General features: G+C 45.0%; 1 protein-coding gene across 1 annotated transcript in view; it reads left to right on the top strand.

Moving 5' to 3' along the window:
* The window catches only part of LOC122935203 (zinc finger protein 665-like), an 88,014-nt gene that overhangs the window by 33,498 nt on the left and 36,034 nt on the right, over positions 1 to 18,482 (top strand). The window contains exon 6 of the mRNA XM_044290967.1: positions 10,169 to 11,228. Within this exon, the coding sequence (XP_044146902.1) occupies positions 10,169 to 11,228 (1,060 nt within the window). The remainder of the gene's footprint in view (positions 1 to 10,168; positions 11,229 to 18,482) is intronic.

Here is an 18,482-nt window from a genome sequence, read left to right as displayed (position 1 = left end):
CTCCATCTAAAAAGTACACCCCTCAAGGTATTCAAAACTGGGTTTACAAACTTTGTTAACCCTTTAGGTGTTCCACAAGAGTTAATGGCAGATGGAGAAACAATGTTGTAATTTCTATTTTTGGGAAAATATTCAATTTTAATCCATTTTTTCCAGTAATAAAGTAAGGGTTAACTGCCAAACAAAGCTCAATATGGCTTGCCCTGATTCTGTAGTTTGCAAAAACACCCCATATGTGGTCCTAACTCCAGGCAATCATGGCCAGAGTAAAAAGCATCATCAGAATAAACATCTTTCTCCTCAACAATCCCCCCTTGAGGAGAAGTAAGGAGGGAAGCAGGGTTGAGGACATGATGCCTAGAGATAGTCACAGTGTCTGGAAGAAGAGAACACTGCATACAAAGGTGTCTAGCATCTAAGAGATGTTTGGGTTGAGTTTGCTGGAGAATTGCAGAAATGTCATGGGGGGCCAAAATCAGCAAAGGGTGACCCAGGACAATATTAGAAGTCTTGTCCAGAAGAAGATGGCAAGCGTGAATGGCAGAGTTTAGCGTCCTCTGTCAGAATGAATGGTTGCATGAGGATGGAAGCATCTACAATCCAAGGGCGGAGTTGAGGGCTAGGAAGGCCTGCAACTGTTTTGAGGTAGTTCGTTCTTGGATCTGCAAGATAGCCTTTTTCATCTCTTTTGTAAGGTGTTTTGCACTAGGACTAAGGCAGTGTTCGAGGAAACCTTGCATCCCTGATCTGACAGGAAAAGGAGCAAGGAAAGCGAGGCATCTGAACACACACAGGTGTCCTGTGCGCAGACCAAAAGATCATCCACATACTGGAGCAGGACAACATCATCATGAACTTACTTCCAATCTTCCAAGATAGAAGACATGGCTTTACTGAACTGGGATGGGCTATTTTGAGCTCCTTGCGGCATTACTGTCCAGGTATACTAGCAGAGCCCTTGTAGCACTCAGTGGATATTTTGCTGGAGTAGGGTTCCCACCCCTTTTAACAATTAGTACAAAAACTCCAGTTAGACCGTATTGGATGCAACTTGTTTATTTTTGTTCAAAGTTGGTTGCTGCGGCGAGGCAACGTTTCGGCAACTCTGTGCCTTTATCAGACTGCAGCAAAAATAAATATACAGGTCCTTCTAATAAAATTAGCATATTGTGATAAAGTTCATTATTTTCTGTAATGTGCTGATAAATATTAGACTTTCATATATTTTACATTCATTACACACCAACTGAAGTAGTTCAAGCCTTTTATTGTTTTAATATTGATGATTTTGGCTACAGCTCATGAAAACCCAAAATTCCTATCTAAAAAAATTAGCATATTTCATCCGACCAATAAAAGAAAAGTGTTTTTAATACAAAAAAAGTCAACCTTCAAATAATTATGTTCAGTTCTGCACTCAATACTTGGTCGGGAATCCTTTTGCAGAAATGACTGCTTCAATGCGGCGTGGCATGGAGGCAATCAGCCTGTGGCACTGCTGAGGTGTTATGGAGGCCCAGGATGCTGCAATGCGGCGTGGCATGGAGGCAATCAGCCTGTGGCACTGCTGAGGTGTTATGGAGGCCCAGGATGCTTCAATGCGGCGTGGCATGGAGGCAATCAGCCTGTGGCACTGCTGAGGTGTTATGGAGGCCCAGGAGGCTTCAATGCGGCGTGGCATGGAGGCAATCAGCCTGTGGCACTGCTGAGGTGTTATTGAGGTCCAGGAGGCTTCAATGCGGCGTGGCATGGAGGCAATCAGCCTGTGGCACTGCTGAGGTGTTATGGAGGCCCAGGAGGCTTCACTGCGGCGTGGCATGGAGGCAATCAGCTGGTGGCACTGCTGAGGTGTTATGGAGGTCCAGGAGGCTTCAATGCCGCGTGGCATGGAGGCAATCAGCCTGTGGCACTGCTGAGGTGTTATGGAGGCCCAGGATGCTTCGATAGCGGCCTTAAGCTCATCCAGAGTGTTGGGTCTTGCGTCTCTCAACTTTCTCTTCCCAATATCCCACAGATTCTCTGGGGTTCAGGTCAGGAGAGTTGGCAGGCCAGTTGAGCCCAGTAATACCATGGTCAGTAAACCAGTTACCAGTGGTGTTGGCACTGTGAGCAGGTGCCAGGTCGTGCTGAAAAATGACATCTTCATCTCCATAAAGCTTTTCAGCAGATGGAAGCATGAAGTGCTCCACAATCTCCTGATGGCTAGCTGCATTGACCCTGCCCTTGATAAAACACAGTGGACCAACACCAGCAGCTGATATGGCGCCCCAGACCATCACTGACTGTGGGGACTTGACACTGGACTTCAGGCATTTTGGCATTTCCCTCTCCCCAGTCTTCCTCCAGACTCTGGCACCTTGATTTCCGAATGACATGCAACAGTCCAGTGCTGCTTCTCTGTAGCCCAGGTCAGGCGCTTCTGCCGCTGTTTCTGGGGAATGCGGCACCTGTAGCCCATTTCCTGCACACGCCTGTATACGGTGTCTCTGGATGTTTCTACTCCAGACTCAGTCCACTGCTTCCGCAGGTCCCCCCAAGGTCTGGAATCGGTCCTTCTCCACAATCTTCCTCAGGGTCCGGTCACCTCTTCTCGTTGTGCAGCGTTTTCTGCCACACTTTTTCCTTCCCACAGACTTCCCACTGAGGGGCCTTGATACAGCACTCTGGGAACAGCCTATTCCTTCAGACATTTCTTTCTGTGTCTTACCCTCTTGCTTGAGGGTGTCAATGATGGCCTTCTGGACAGCAGTCAGGTCGGCAGTCTTACCCATGATTGCGGTTTGGAGTAATGAACCAGGCTGGGAGTTTTTAAAAGTCTCAGGAATCTTTTGCAGGTGTTTAGAGTTAATTAGTTGATTCAGATGATTAGGTTAATAGCTCGCTTAGAGAACCTTTTCATGATATGCTAATTTTTTTAGATAGGAATTTGGGGTTTTCATGAGCTGTGGCCAAAATCATCAATATTAAAACAATAAAAGGCTTGAACTACTTCAGTTGTGTGTAATGAATCTAAAATATATGAAAGTCTAATGTTTATCAGCACATTACAGAAAATAATGAACTTTATCACAATATGCTAATTTTTTTAGAAGGACCTGTAGTATCTGTATCATTAAATATGACAGCGGATATTCAATGCATATTTGTATATTGGAAAATACATAAGTAAAAAATAATAAATGGATAAATTAAAGAAAAAAGGAAAAATTAAGACATAAGAAAATAATAAATTGGATTTTCGCTGGAGTTCAAAGTTAAAGAACCTATTGCGGCAAGGACACAGTAACCAGTGTCATCCTCATTTTTTTATCAAAAACAGCTGTAATGGTGAGTTAAGGGAATCACCAGATAAGTCATTATAGCCTATGTCTGTCTATGGTAATATACTCCTATCTACATTGCACTCCGTTTTTTATAGGCATAACGATGATGGCCCAGTGTCCCAGGAACAACTTACCTAATGCCGCTTGTAGGAGAAGAAGCCTAGACGCAGTGGTGAAGAAAACATGCGGTTATACCGCTAGAAGATAGAAGCGCCATGTCTGTGGTACTCTATTGCAGGTTTAAATATCCGTGCGCTCCTCACTGAAACCGGAAATGCGTCACGTGAAACGCATAGTATCACAGCAATGCGTTCCACCAACCGGAAGTGTGTTGGTGGAGCACAGAAGGGGGCTTAGATAAGGATGGAGAAGGGGAGAGTGGAAAGGAGTTATCAATCTATATGTATATATATGTGTATATAGAAACACACATATACATAGAGACCCACCTATGGGATATAAGGAGATAAATGTTATGTGACAGTCATGTAATACTAAGGTGACATCATGAGACCGATAACAGGGAAATGTATACAATGACAACATGTATAAACAGGACATGACTGAAAGTTGAGTATAGACATAAGGTATAACATGACACAAAACTAAACAAAAAGGATACAGTGCGGCACTAGAGTGGTCCTGGTGAATCAATGGGCCTGTGGAGAAAAGACGAGAAGAGCAATGAATAAATCGTCATATCAATAGTATTTATAATACAGTTTGTATCTAGTATTCCCTTTTGAGCCACCTTGGTTCCATTCTCTCCAATTTGTGAATCCAGAAGGCCTCTCCTAGTTTGAGTTGCTTTACTTTGTCACCACCCCGTCTCGGTGCTGGGATGTGTTCTATCACCTGGTATTTCAGTTGGGAAATGGAGTGTGAGGCTTGTTTGAAGTGGTATGGAACGAGGAGGAGGAGATTTTGTGTTGGCATATTCTATTACGGATGGTTTGTGTAGTTTCGCCCACATAGATCAGTCCACATGGACATTTGAGTGTATAGACTACAATATCTGAATCGCATGTAAAGAAATCATTGATCAGAAATTGTCTGCCTGTGTATGGATGAGAGATGCTGTTGCCTTTTTGTATATGTGAGCACTGTATGCAATGATGACAAGGGAATGAGCCCTTCTTCGGTGTCCTTAAGAATGTATGGCGAGTTGTCTTGGTGGCTAAACCTATATCTGCTCGAACTAGGAGGTCCCGTAGATTTTTCGGGGGTCTATTACACATGAGGATCGGGTTTTTAAATTCTTCCGTTTCTGGGTAGGCCTTAGTCTGTAAATGCCAATGGGATCTGAGACTATCTTCCATTTTTCTGGCACATGGGTGGTATGTATGGACGAACGGGATACGCTTTCCCGATTGACGATTGGCGTTACGGGGGTGTATTGGATGCTGTATTAGATGGTGCTGGAAAACCTCTCTCCTTAAAATGTTCCTGCATTTCTTCGATTCTCTTAGTCTGTGTGGGTTCAGTTTGTACAATTCTGTGTATCCTTTGGAATTGTGACATTGGAAGTGATTTTTTGGTGTTGATTGAATGGAAGCTGGAGAAATGTAATAAATTGTTTCAGTCAGTGGGTTTCCTGTATAGGTCAGTTGTAAGGATACCTTCCGGATCTTTTTGTATTAATGTGTCTAAGAAGTTGATCGATGTGTGGTCAAAATGAATGGTGAATTGGAGTTCTGGTGTGATATGATTCATGAAGTTATGGAATTCAAGTAGTGTTTCTGTGGAGCCCCTCCAGATCCCAAAAATGTCATCATTATATCTTTTCCACATTTGAACGTGTGTCCTAAAGTTGTTGTCTGGGTATAAATGGGTTTCCTCGAAGTCTGACATAAAGCTTTTGGCATATGGAGGTGCCACATTAGATCCCATTGCCGTCCCCTGTTTTTGTAGATAAAACTGGTCCTGGAACAGAAAGAAATTGTGGTAGAGGACTATAGACAGTAAGTCCTTACACAGGGAGATCACGTTTGGATGTTTATCTGTTTTTTTAAGTAGTTTATCTACCGCTGTTATGCCTTTTTTGTGTTGAATTGAAGTGTATAGGCTTCCTCCGTCCCCACGAACCTGCGGCACGGCACTGCGCTCCACCAACACACTTCCGGTTGGTGGAACGCATCGCTGTGATACTATGCGTTTCACGTGACGCACTTCCGGTTTCCGGAGGAGAGCACGGATATTTAAACCTGCAATAGAGTACCACAGACATGGCGCTTCTATCTTCTAGCGGTATAACCGCATGTTTTCTTCACCACTGCGTCTAGGCTTCTTCTCCTACATGCGGCATTAGGTAAGTTGTTCCTGGGACACTAGGCCATCATTGTTATGCCTGTAGATAGGAGTATATCTAATCTAAGTATAGGTAAGTTGTTCCTGGGACACTGGGCCATCATTGTTATGCCTGTAAATAAACTGAGTGCAATGTAGATAGGAGTATATTACCATAGACAGACATATGCTATAATGACTTATCTGGCGATTCCCTTAACTCACCATTACTGCTGTTTTTGATTTTAAAAAAAGAGGATGACACTGGTTGACTGTGTCCTTGCTGCAATAGGTTCTTTAACTTTGAACTCCAGCGGAAATCCAATTTATTATTTTCTTTTGTCTTAATTTTTCCTTTTTTCTTTAATTTATCCATTTATTATTTTTTACTTATGTATTTTCCAATATACAAATATGCATTGAATAGCCGCTGTCATATTTAATGATACAGATACTATATTTAGTTTTGCTGCAGTCTGATGAAGGCACAGAGTTGCCGAAACGTTACCTCGCCGCAGCAACCAACTTTGAACAAAAATAAACAAGTTGCATCCAATACGGTCTAACTGGAGTTTTTGTACTAATTGTCCAGGTATACTGTGATCCTGCATGAGTGAAGGCAAAAAGGTATTGGCATTCGGGGTGTAAAAATACAGAGAAAAAGGCATTAGCTTGGTCAATGACTGTAAAGACAGCTGCATCCAGTGGTACTGCAGAGAGCAGAGTGTGGTGGTCTGGCACAATCAGAGTTTCCAAGACGGTTGCTTCATTCATAGCCCGAAGATCATGGACCATCCTGTAGGTGTCAGGTTGTCCTTTTTTACCTTTCTTCCTCATTGGGAAAAGGGGTGTGTTACATGGAGAGGTGGTGGGAATTATGGCACCAGCTTTTAAGAAAGCCCGCAACTGTTGAGTGACAGCATCCATCTGCGCTACAGACAGGGGTTACTGCGGTCTGCGAGGGAGAACAGCACCTGCTGCACCCGAAGTCTGCCTACATCCTGTGGTCCTTTTGCCCACAGCGTCTCAGGTATGACAGATAAAAGCAGCTGGGAGTGAACCTTCAGGTGGACAGTCTTCTAGGGACATAAGAGCAGCCAACATGACTGTCTCTTCTGGCTAAAGGGGAGTAGAAAGGGTGACTGTACCCTCGGGGTGAAACTGTATAGTGGCTTTCATTTTCTGTAGCAGATCTGCACCCAAAAGGTTAAGTGGACATTAAGTGGCACTTTATTGGATGGCTGTGGTCCAAAAGAAACACTGAGCGGTTTTGTTAAGGGAGAGGATCGAGCATGGCCGTCAATGCCGATGCACTGCACAGTAATGTTATCCAGGAAGGAGGGGTCGGGGATCTCATCACGTCGAATTGCACTTCTGGCTGCACCAGTATCCACAAGAAAAGTGTGTATGTCTCCCCCTATCTGCAGCTGTACTGTAGGTGCAGGTCCACAATGGGGAGGGAAGAGGGCCATGGTGGGATTGGCTCCTCTGACGTGTGGATCTGGCTTGCCCCTGTCCTAGGGGGCGTGGTACCCCTCACCTCCCTGTTGTGGTGGAGGAGGAGGGGGAGCCCATGTAGACACACGGGGTGGCCCCCTTCTTCCTCGCTGAGGGGGGTTATGCGGGCACTCTCTTCTGAAATGTCTGAGCTGGCCACACCCATAGCAGGGATGAGCAGGTCTGGTATCTCCCCCTGAACAGGGGGGTACCCCTCGGCTGAGAGCATTACGCTAGCCCTGGGAGCTGCCTCTATGCCTTTAGCCACCAACATTAACTTGTTAAGAGGAACAGTACGATACTCTGGACGAGCAGTCTTTAGAGACCTTTGGATGTGAGGTTTTAATCCATCGGCAGCATTCTATTTTTTTTTACCGGGTCTTGTTTAGAGAACCCCAGGTCCTTAAACATATATGCTCCATTTGGTTTGCAAATTTTTCCACTGACTCTGCCTTATCTTGTTTCATATTCTAAATTTGGATAGCCTAATCGGCCAGTCTGGTCCCAGCCCAAGTCTCCATTAATTCACAGAAGTGCACTCCAGATTGATAGGTTTTTTGGTATTATTCATCCCCATGGTTCGAGGCTGGCAGTTTCTTAGCCATGGTTGGCCAAAAAAAATCCCCTGCCTTAATTTGAGTAAGTCCAGACAGATCTCTCCATGTGGCAGAATGTGTTTTTCTGATTTGTTCTAATGCCCTATAGAAGGGCATGGGATGTTGTTCGGGGTCGGGGAGAGAGTTCATCAGATTGGTGGCCTGTGTGGGGTTAATAGTCACGTATCTCCCCTAATGGTTCATTTCAGGGGGGGGGGCTTAGGGGTCTGGGCTTGTCTGGTCAGGACCTCTATTTATCCAGCTAATCTGGCACTCCACATCTCCCCTGTCTCCTCCTGGCAGGTGCATGAAGGAAGGTGGGCAAGTTAGTTCTGACTACTGGGTCTTGAGGAGGTTTCTTCCTCCTCCTGCTGCTCTTTCTGTACTCACATCTCCACTTCCATCATGATGGGCACATTCAAGGGATTCAGGGGTGCAGTAGAACGGGCAACCATGTAATATGTGCCGTCTGAATTTAACACGGGATGCAGGTAGGTTATGGGCTTCAGCATTTTTCCTGCAGCCTCACTGAGTGAGGTTTTATAGGGCTGCACTGTCTCTTCAAATGTTATCAACAGAGGATCTGGGCAACTCAGAGTGGACTGTCTGTCACCCTGCAGTGGGGGCTGGACAGGGCAGAGGACCGTCTAAACTGGTGGGTTGTGTCTACGGACCGGAGCTGGGTCGTCACAGAGTCCCTCCCATTTCTGGAAGGGTGGGGCCGGGGGCACCACAAGCAAGACATGTATCTCAGGTATCAGGATTCTGCTGGCCACAATGTGCGCAGCACCTCCATCCTGCTGGTCCCCTCATTGTCACCCCACTCGGTGGGCGGAGCTCCTCAAAGTGCAAATCACCAGATAATGCTCCACCGGCGCCATTATAGGGTGGCGGTGTTCCAGACATATGCTTTCAGAGCTTCATCCCATCTATCTGATCCTCCGTTAGCAGCCAGGTGGTCTGCTGTTTGCTGCCAAGCCTGCATAGCACTCAGTAAGCCTTTGTCACACAATTTTCCACGGCACTGTGCCAGCACTTTCCTCCACATTGCAGAGTTAAACTCTCTATTTTCATGACCACCAGCTATCTTCATCAACTTTTTGTAATGTTTCACATGCTTGCTACCCTCTTCCTGGGCCACCAGCTGATAGGCTGTATATTCGCCCTCGGGCAGAGAGTGCGAGTGTCCCATGGATTTATCCACTTACAACCAAGACAGAAGCAGGTACCTTCTCCTTCACACTCCCAATCAGGGATCACCCCTGTGCAGGGTATTAACTGTTTCTTCCCTGGCTACGTCTGGTCCGCCAGTCCAGGACTAACCCTCCGCCACTCCAGGCAGATAATTTATAGTCCTACCGGGACTCCCCAGGGCCACACTCTCTGACACTAGGATAATTTAGCCTTTAATTTGAGTCCCACCCGGGGTCACACCCTCCCTCACTAGGACAGATAAATCAGTAACCCCTAAATCAAGCCCCGTCCCGGAGCACCCCGGGGCTGTACTCTCTGTCTAGACAGGACAGATAATTTAGTAGCCCCTAATGCCAGGAGAAATCTCTTGCTCTGCTTAACCGTTAACTGTGAAGGTGCCTGACACAAACCACACAGAGAAAACACAAAACACAACCACAGAAGAGCAAACTCAAACTTTCCGGATTCTAGAAACTCAGGATTTTACATCAACCGAAGTTGTAGCAGCAAGAGGCAGATGAGATAACTACATTTTCTCACCTGGTCTGTAAGGCTGCAGTCCTTGTCCTCAAATGTGGTTCACCGTGCCCTGGGAATCCCAAACTTCGACTAGCGACGTTACTTCTCCTGAGCCCCACGTTGCGGGCACCAACTGTGGAAGATGCCCTCAATCGGGGCTGATTATATTTGCTCTACTGCTCCAAATTAATAGTAACCTGTGCACAGTAGAAAATAAGTGTGACACACACACTGGGGTCAAAGTAAATTCTCATTTATTACAGGAAGTAAAGCAGTTTATAAAGCCACCCGAGGGGCATTCCCCCTGAGGCATGTGGCATTGTTACATTGGCTAGAATATGAAAAGAGATAACACTTGGCATCTGCGCATTGTTTTACTAACTGTGGTATGTGAACTATGTAAATATCTAGCTGCAGGCACCATCTTGTAATGGAGTCTTCTCTAACAGCAGAAAAGCATATATGACATAGCAAGGAGGCGTGTAAAATGGAACCTTCATGCTCTGGAGAAGATAAGGTGTGAGAGCTAGAGTATGTGGGAGCTTTCTTAGCTGAATAAAGTCCACATCTCTATCACTATCACTGATGCATATTATAGAACAAAAACTCTAAAGGAAGGATGTCTTCCTGCCTGGTCCACTTTTGGATTTGGCTAAAAAAAACTGTGTGTGTTTCTAGATTAATATGAATGTTATAAATTTGTCTACTATGGCTTAGAAAACATTAACAAAAATCCATTTTTAATCCTTACAGAAAATCTCAGTAGGAACTCTGATGGAAACTTAATCTTAAAGCTAGATTTTAAAGTAGAAGATGAAGATCTCATGCAGTGCTCTTCACAAGAAAACCTTATTACCATAAATGTACATCCTGGACTTCACAGTACAGATCTGTCATATCTGCCTATATGTGAGGAACCCTCTCCTGACCAATTACAGATTGGTGCCACAACTACAAATCAGACAGAAGAAAAAAGTTTTCAGTGCAACGAATGTGGTAAACAGTTTGCATACCACTCAAGTCTTGATACACACAGAAGAATTCACATAGGAGAGAAACCATACTCCTGCTCAGAATGTGGGAAATATTTTACCCGTAAAACAGGCCTTGATAAACACATGAGAATTCACACAGGAGTGAGGCCATATTCATGTTTAGAATGCGGGAAATGTTTTAAAAATAAATCACATCTTGTTGTACATGAGAGAATTCACACAGGAGAGAAGCCATATTCATGTTCAGAATGTGGGAAATGTTTTTCAAATAAACCACATCTTATTAAACATGAGAGAAGTCACACAGGAGAGATGCCGTATTCATGTTCAGAATGTGGGAAACGTTTTAGAAATAAATCAAGTCTTGTTGTACATGAAAGAAGTCACACAGGAGAGAAGCCGTATTCATGTTCAGAATGTGGGAAACGTTTTGCAGGTAAATCAAGTCTTATTGCCCATCGGAAAACTCACACAGGAGAGAAGCCATACACATGTTCTGAATGTGGAAAATGTTTTACTGAAAAATCACAACTTGCTAGACATGAGAGAAATCACACAGGAGAGAAGCCGTATTCATGTTCAGAATGTGGGAAATGTTTTACAAATAAATTAAATTTGGTTATACATGAGAAAAATCACAAGGGAGAGAGAATGTATTCATGTTCAGAATGTGGGAGATATCTTTCAGATAAATCAAGTCTTCTTAGACATGAGAGACTTCACACAGGAGAGAAGCCTTATTCATGTTCAAAATGTGGGATATGTTTTATTTCTCAAGCCAGCCTAAAGCATCATCAGAAAAGTCACACAGGGGAGAAGCTATTTTGATATTCTCACATGGAAAGTGTTTTTAAAAAAAATTGGAATATGGCAAATGTAATTAGAGCAGCAACTATGTTTCAAGGGAAACTATCATCAGAATTGAATCTATAGAGCTAATTACGTATTTTTTCGCCCTATAAGATGCACCTAGGTTTTCGAGGAGGAAAATAAGGAAAAAAGTATTTTACATTAGACCACCAATTAGATACCCCATTTGGACCTGAGATCAGAGCCCCAGTGTGAATAAGGCCCCCCATTCAGACCTCAGATCAGACCATGTTGGTCAGACCTCAGAGCAGTTAAAAATAAATAAATAAACTTAGCTCTCCTGCTCCAGCACTGTTCCTGGTCTTCCTACTCCCTCTGCTGTAACCTAACGTTGCACAGCGTGATGTCACAGAGCAGACTAATGTCCTCATATTGTGTGCAGGTCACAGCACAGCATGTGGGGCCCTGCAGAAGACCAGTAAGCAGTTAGTACAGAGCCTGCATGGGGAGTGCTCTGCATTCACTGCTCCCTGTACTACTGAGTGCTTCTATTATGGAAGCAATCATTAGTATTCGCCCCATAAGACGCACTGACATTTTCCCTCCACTTCGGGGAGAAAAAAAGTGCGGCTTATAGGATGAAAAATATGGTATATGCTTCTACTATTCATCCCCCTACTGTTCATAAACTGTCTTCGTTTAGTCTTAAAAGTATTGTCTTCATGTACAAAATCTACTTTGAAAATGTACCTGACGTCATCACCAGGTAGTTCATGGAATCATTGGGGCGTGGAGCTGGATGAAGCGAGTCATAACCCCTGTTTTCCCATCTCACTCTCACAAACCACCCCTTCTCATCCTGACGTCAACACCCGGTCGAGCAAATTCATGCTCTGGTGCACAAGACCTCCTTGTGCTGCTGCAATCCAGTCAGTTTACGAATGATGGGCTTCAAGCGCTCACTGCACATGCTCCAGGGCCAGCTGATCGCAGTGAAAATTGGAAGGCGAGGTATATACACTACATAGACAAAAAAATCACAGAAAAAACTAAGATAAAAACATCCTGCATGGTATGATATATAAATGTGCGGATGTCCCTGTCCATATTATTGAAGAAAATCACAGAAATAAGATAATAATGCACTTAGTAAAGTAGATGCAAGCATTATATATGGACAAAGTCCTCACTCTGATATAATAAATTCTGAGACACTTAGCCAATATATTTTGATCAAAACACATCTGTTTCTCTTAGCCAGGTGCTGACGTCAGGAAGGGAAGGGGTGGTCTATGTGGGCGAGATCGGCGGGGGAGTAGGGGGTTATCCCTTACCCATCAGTTTATGCAGCCAATAAGAATTTATCATTTGGGTGAGACCCACAGAAGTGTAAACCTGAATGCGCGGCAGCCCCTTCAGTACATTTTTTCGTTAGGCAGGTCTGCATGTGGAGTGCTGCACCTACAGTCAGCACCAGACTTATCAATACATGTCCCACAAGCTGAGGGCTAATAAACACTGTTTTCCTGAGGCTGACCCGACTGTTACGCTCAGAACCATTAGTCTCACATTTACCTGATGCAGTGCAATTTGCTCCCATATCCTTGTCTGCTTTTGTAATACCACAGCACTAGTACTCGTCGTTACTGCACTGAAATTATTATTGAAATTTTCCAGTCAATAATAATATAAAGGAGTAGAGAAAGATAACGTTCCCTCAGCAATACAGAATTAAAGGAAAACAACCAATAAAACTGTGATTGTAAGACGACATTAACCTTCTGTTCCATTTTTTATAAAATAAAGGAAGTATATGTAAACTTAAAGTTGTGATTTTTATTGTTTTCTCTGGCAATAAATTGGATCTGCAAAACATGCAAATTACATTTACCTCATGGTGACAGTGATCGGGATCCATGGAAGAAACGTATGGTGGATATGAGAGAGAAAAGGAGATCTGTGTTGTCAGAACACTGAAGATGATTTGTCCCCATGAGTTCTTTTTACTATATTCCTAACTCCACCCAGACTGCAGGAGAATCCAGAATGAAACAGGAAGGCCCCCCATGGATTTAGTATTTTTTATTATTTGACAGATCAATAGTTGTCTTTATTCAAGCAGTATTATATAAATGGTAAAAAGTATAAATCTGAAGGTGTCGGCCATTTACAAAGTGATGAGGGGGGAGTTGCAGAGAGCGAAGAGGAGAAAGCAAAGCTATTAAATATATTTTTTTTTCTCCAGGATGTGATCAGGATTGGAATGAAGTTTTATGCGAATCAACTTCTGTTGTTTCATCCGAAGTCGATTTGCTCATCCCTAATGTCTATCTTTGGTACCTCCCCCCACAATGTTGTATCTTCTGCCGCTCCTCTTTAATTAGCTCTTTAAGGTTGTCATTCACATGGAACACTCTCTTCCTTTTTGCCCTGAGACCCCCAAACAGCATTAAAATGTATTGGCTCCGCGTAGGCAAAATTCATATTGCCCAAAATCGTGCTAGACTTTGGTGAAATACTTCAGTATTCCTATCTGCATCTTTAAAAACATTCTAAAATAGGGATCTGAAGTTGGGTTCAGTACCAATGTATCAGCTGGTACCAAACCTGACTTCGGTTTCCTATTTTAAAATGTTTTTAAAGGCGCAGATAGGAATACCAAAGTAATTCACCAAAGTCTTGGGCGACTTCTGGCGAGACGAACTTTACCTACATGGAGCCAATATGTTTTTTAAACTAATCAACTTCGGATGGATGTGACTATTTGAAGCATCTGCTCTACGTGTGATTGTACCAGAAATATCTGCAGTGTCTGCTCTAGGTGTGATTGTACCAGAAATATCTGCAGTGTCTGCGCTACGTGTGACCGTACCAGAGATATCTGCAGTATCTGCTCTACGTGTGAGCGTACCAGAGATATCTGCAGTATCTGCTCTACATGTGACCGTACCAGAAATATCTGCAATATCTGCTCTACGTGTGACTGTACCAGAGATATCTGCTGTATCTGCTCTACGTGTGACCGTACCAGAGATATCTGCAGTATCTGCTCTACGTGTGACTGTACCAGAAATATCTGCAGTATCTGCTCTACGTGTGACCGTACCAGAGATATCTGCAGTATCTGCTCTACGTGTGACTGTACCAGAGATATCTGCAGTATCTGCTCTACGTGTGACTGTACCAGAGATATCTGCAGTATCTGCTCTACGTGTGACTGTACCAGAGATATCCGCAGCATCTGCTCTACGTGTGACTGTACCAGAGATATCTGCAGTATCTGCTCTACGTGTGACTGTACCAGAGATATCTGCAGTATCTGCTCTACGTGTGACTGTACCAGAGATATCTGCAGTATCTGCTCTACGTGTGACTGTACCAGAGATATCTGCAGTGTCTGCTCTACGTGTGACTGTACCAGAAATATCTGCAGTATCTGCTCTACGTGTGACTGTACCAGAGATAGTTGCAGTATCTGCTCTACGTGTGACTGTACCAGAGATATCTGCAGTATCTGCTCTACGTGTGACTGTACCAGAGATATCTGCAGTATCTGCTCTACGTGTGACTGTACCAGAGATATCTGCAGTATCTGCTCTACATGTGACCGTACCAGAAATATCTGCAGTATCTGCTCTACGTGTGACTGTACCAGAGATATCTGCAGTGTCTGCTCTACGTGTGACTGTACCAGAAATATCTGCAGTATCTGCTCTACGTGTGACTGTACCAGAGATAGTTGCAGTATCTGCTCTACATGTGACCGTACCAGAGATATCTGCAGCATCTGTTCTACATGTGACCGTACCAGAAATATCTGCTCTACATGTGAGTGTACCTGAAATATCTGCAGCGTCTGCTCTACGTGTGACCATACCACAAAATATCTGCAGTATCTGTCCTACGTGTGACTGTACCAGAGATATCTGCAGTATCTGCTCTACGTGTGACTGTACCAGAGATATCTGCAGTATCTGCTCTACGTGTGACTGTACCAGAAATATCTGCTCTACATGTGAGTGTACCTGAAATATCTGCAGCGTCTGCTCTACGTGTAACCGTACCAGAAATGGCTGCAGCATCTACTCTACGTGTGACTGTACCAGAGATAATTGCAGTATCTGCTCTACATGTGACTGTACCAGAAATATCTGCTCTACATGTGAGTGTACCTGAAATATCTGCAGCGTCTGCTCTACGTGTGATCGTACCATAAATATCTGCAGCGTCTGCTCTACGTGTGGTCATCGTCATCATCTCCTGATCCGCAGATGTGCCGATCCTGTAAGATTCGGGATGATTCACATCCACACGTCTGAGGAGCAGCGTCGCCTCTCTGATTATTCCAGGGGTTTTACCAGATTCTATAAGGGGTTACCTGGTACATAATATTATTATGCTCTGTGAGCACCGCGGCCTCTTCCTTGCCCATGTGACATCATGCTTAAAGTCCGGAATATTTGGCTTGTGAGTGAAATTTCAGGATAAACTTAAATGCCCTCTAACCTTTACAGGTGAACTTAATGTGGCCTTCTCTAAACTTCCTAATGCATATGTCCAACTTTACAATGTTTTAGGACTTTTTGCCCAACTTTCTGTTGTCAAAATTCACAGCGGTTGTTTGCTCCATGAATTGCCCAATGCATTTCCTGGTTCAATTAGAATTGGTATTATACAGTCCTCCTCATCATGCTGCTTACATGGTGACATCATAAGACCAAGACGACACCTAACAATTGATCAGCAGTACCCCATCATTGCGAGGCTTCAAGCAGGATGTTCTCAGATGGAAGTGGCCACTGAGTTACAGTGTCACAAAGTGTCATCAGCAGGTTGTATCAGAGGTACAGAGACTGGGAGAGTCACAGAAAGGCAGAGAAGTGGACGTCCTTTGGCCACATGCCACACTGATGACGGCTTCATTGTGAACAAAGCCCTGGGGAACCGGATGATGAATGACTCACAACTCCAGGCACATTTAAGAGAGATGAGAGGCACCTAAGTGTCACGTCAGACCATTCGAAACTGTTTACCTCAGACTGAGTGATCTACGATCTAGACGGCCTGCACGGGTACCTGACCTCACCAACAGGCACAGGCGTCATCATCTTGCATAGGCCAGGGAGCATCTATGCTGGACGAGTGACCACTGGGCCTCAGTGCTGTTCACTGATGAAAGACCATTCACGCTGAGCAGAAATGATGCATGCCAACAATGTTTTAGACATCAAGGAGAGTGTTCTGCCTCAGCCACAGATGTGCCTTTGGTGGTGTTGGTGTCACAGTGTGGGCAGGTGTGTCTAGTCAATATATAACTGCCCTACACTGTGTGAATGGTCTAGTGAGAAAAACATCAATAATCCAGTCATTGTGCCTCTGCATGAACAACAAAGGCCAAATGTCATCTTCACGGAGGACAATGCTCCAGCTCATCGAGGTCCCAACATTAGGGAATGGCTGTTGGAGACCTCACATTGTATGTCGTACATTAAACCAGCTGTATTACAACCAGTGCTCCACGACAAAATGGAGGCTGTTGTGAAGGCCCTCATGGAGGCTAATCTGCAGCAACGCGAGGCTAATAAGCAGCAGCAGGAGACTAACCAGTTGCTGCTACAACACGTGATGGCTTTGCAGACAGCAGGAGCAACCCCGAGCATCCACAATGCCCGGAAAGCAGTCCGTGCCGCGATTCCTAAGATGACTCCTGCAGACGACATCGAAACCTACCTGGCAATGTATGAGAAACCGGCCATCAGAGAAAAGCTACCCCGTGACCAGTGGGTGGAGGTTGTCGCTCCGTTCCTGGTATCCGATTCCCAGCGGGTGTATTCTGACTTGCTGGACGATCAACCGGCCGACTACCAGAAAGTTAAGGATGAGATTCTGGCAAGACTGGGGGTAAATTTTTTGGTCCGGGCCCAGCGGGTGCATCAGTGGGGGTTCAACCCGGCTAAGCCTGCAAGACCCCAGTATTATAACTTACTTCACCTCTTGAAAAAATGGCTACAGCCTGACGTGCTGAGTCCCACTGTTATGCTGGATCGTCTGTTAGCCGATTTGTTCTGGAGGGCTTTGCCATACCCTCTCCAGCACTGGATTAGTCAGGTGTCTCATGGCAATGCCTTTGAGATGGTGGACCTGGTTGAACGCTATGAAGCTACCAGGAATCTAAAGGAGGATTCTGTCGGGAGGGGGGTTCACAAACCCTGGAAATCTCCACACCAGGCCCGGAGATTTGAGCCGATAAAACCCGCCCAGGATGTACCCACAGTGGACCTGGTTCCAATAGTCTGCTGGCAGTGTCAGGAGCCTGGCCATGTAAGGGCTGACTGTCCCCATCGGGTTGAACCCATGGACACTAACTATGGCTACCGTCAGTTGCTATATGCCAGAAGGCTGTGTGCAACAGGTACCCCAGAGTCTCTAGATCACTTGTGCCAGGTGGAAGTGGGAGACACTCTGGCCAAGGCTCTGCTGGACTCAGGGAGTCTGGTGACCCTGGTAAGGGCTACCCTGGTGCAGTCCACTGAGTATACTGACCGTAAAGTCGGGGTGATGTGCATCCACAAACACTTAAAAAACTACCCCACCGCGCTGGTGTCTCTAAGCACGGTGGCCGGTAGATGGACCTATGAGGTAGCTGTCACCACAAATCTACATTATGAACTCATAGGGAGAGACTTCCCAACACTGTGGCATGCTATGAGAGTGACTGATACCCATGAGACAGGGGTATCCCTAGCAGAGTGGCCCGGCTCAGGGGGGAGACCAAAACCCTGGGAACTTGAGACTGAAGGGCCAGCGGTAGGGGTGACTGCCACTTCGGTGGAAGAGGGGGAGACAACCCCACTAAGTGTGATGGTGGGAGACGTGGATGACTTGCCGCCGAGTCCTTAATTGGCAGACCTCAATGTCTCCGGGGATAATTTTCGCACCGCCCAACGTTGGGACCCAACCCTATCCCGCGCCTGGGAAAATTTATTAATAGTAGATGGTGAACCACAACAACCTGGGGCAGAGTCAGTGTTCCCCGTTTTGTGGTTCATCAAGATTGTATCGGGTAAACTAACTACGGAGTGAGCCAACTAAACAGTTGGTGGCCCCCAAGGCTTTTCGCAAGCTTGTGTTAGAGCTAGCCCACCAACACGTTTTCGGGGGTCACCTGGGACTGCAGAAAACTCAGGATCGTATTCTACAGCGGTTTTACTGGCCCAGCATATTCAAAGATGTGGAAGAGTTTTGTAAGTCTTGCCTGACCT

The sequence above is a fragment of the Bufo gargarizans genome, chromosome 4, assembly GCF_014858855.1.
Source record: "Bufo gargarizans isolate SCDJY-AF-19 chromosome 4, ASM1485885v1, whole genome shotgun sequence".
Classification (NCBI taxonomy): Eukaryota; Metazoa; Chordata; class Amphibia; order Anura; family Bufonidae; genus Bufo; species Bufo gargarizans.
This window is presented reverse-complemented; position numbering and strand designations above follow the sequence as displayed.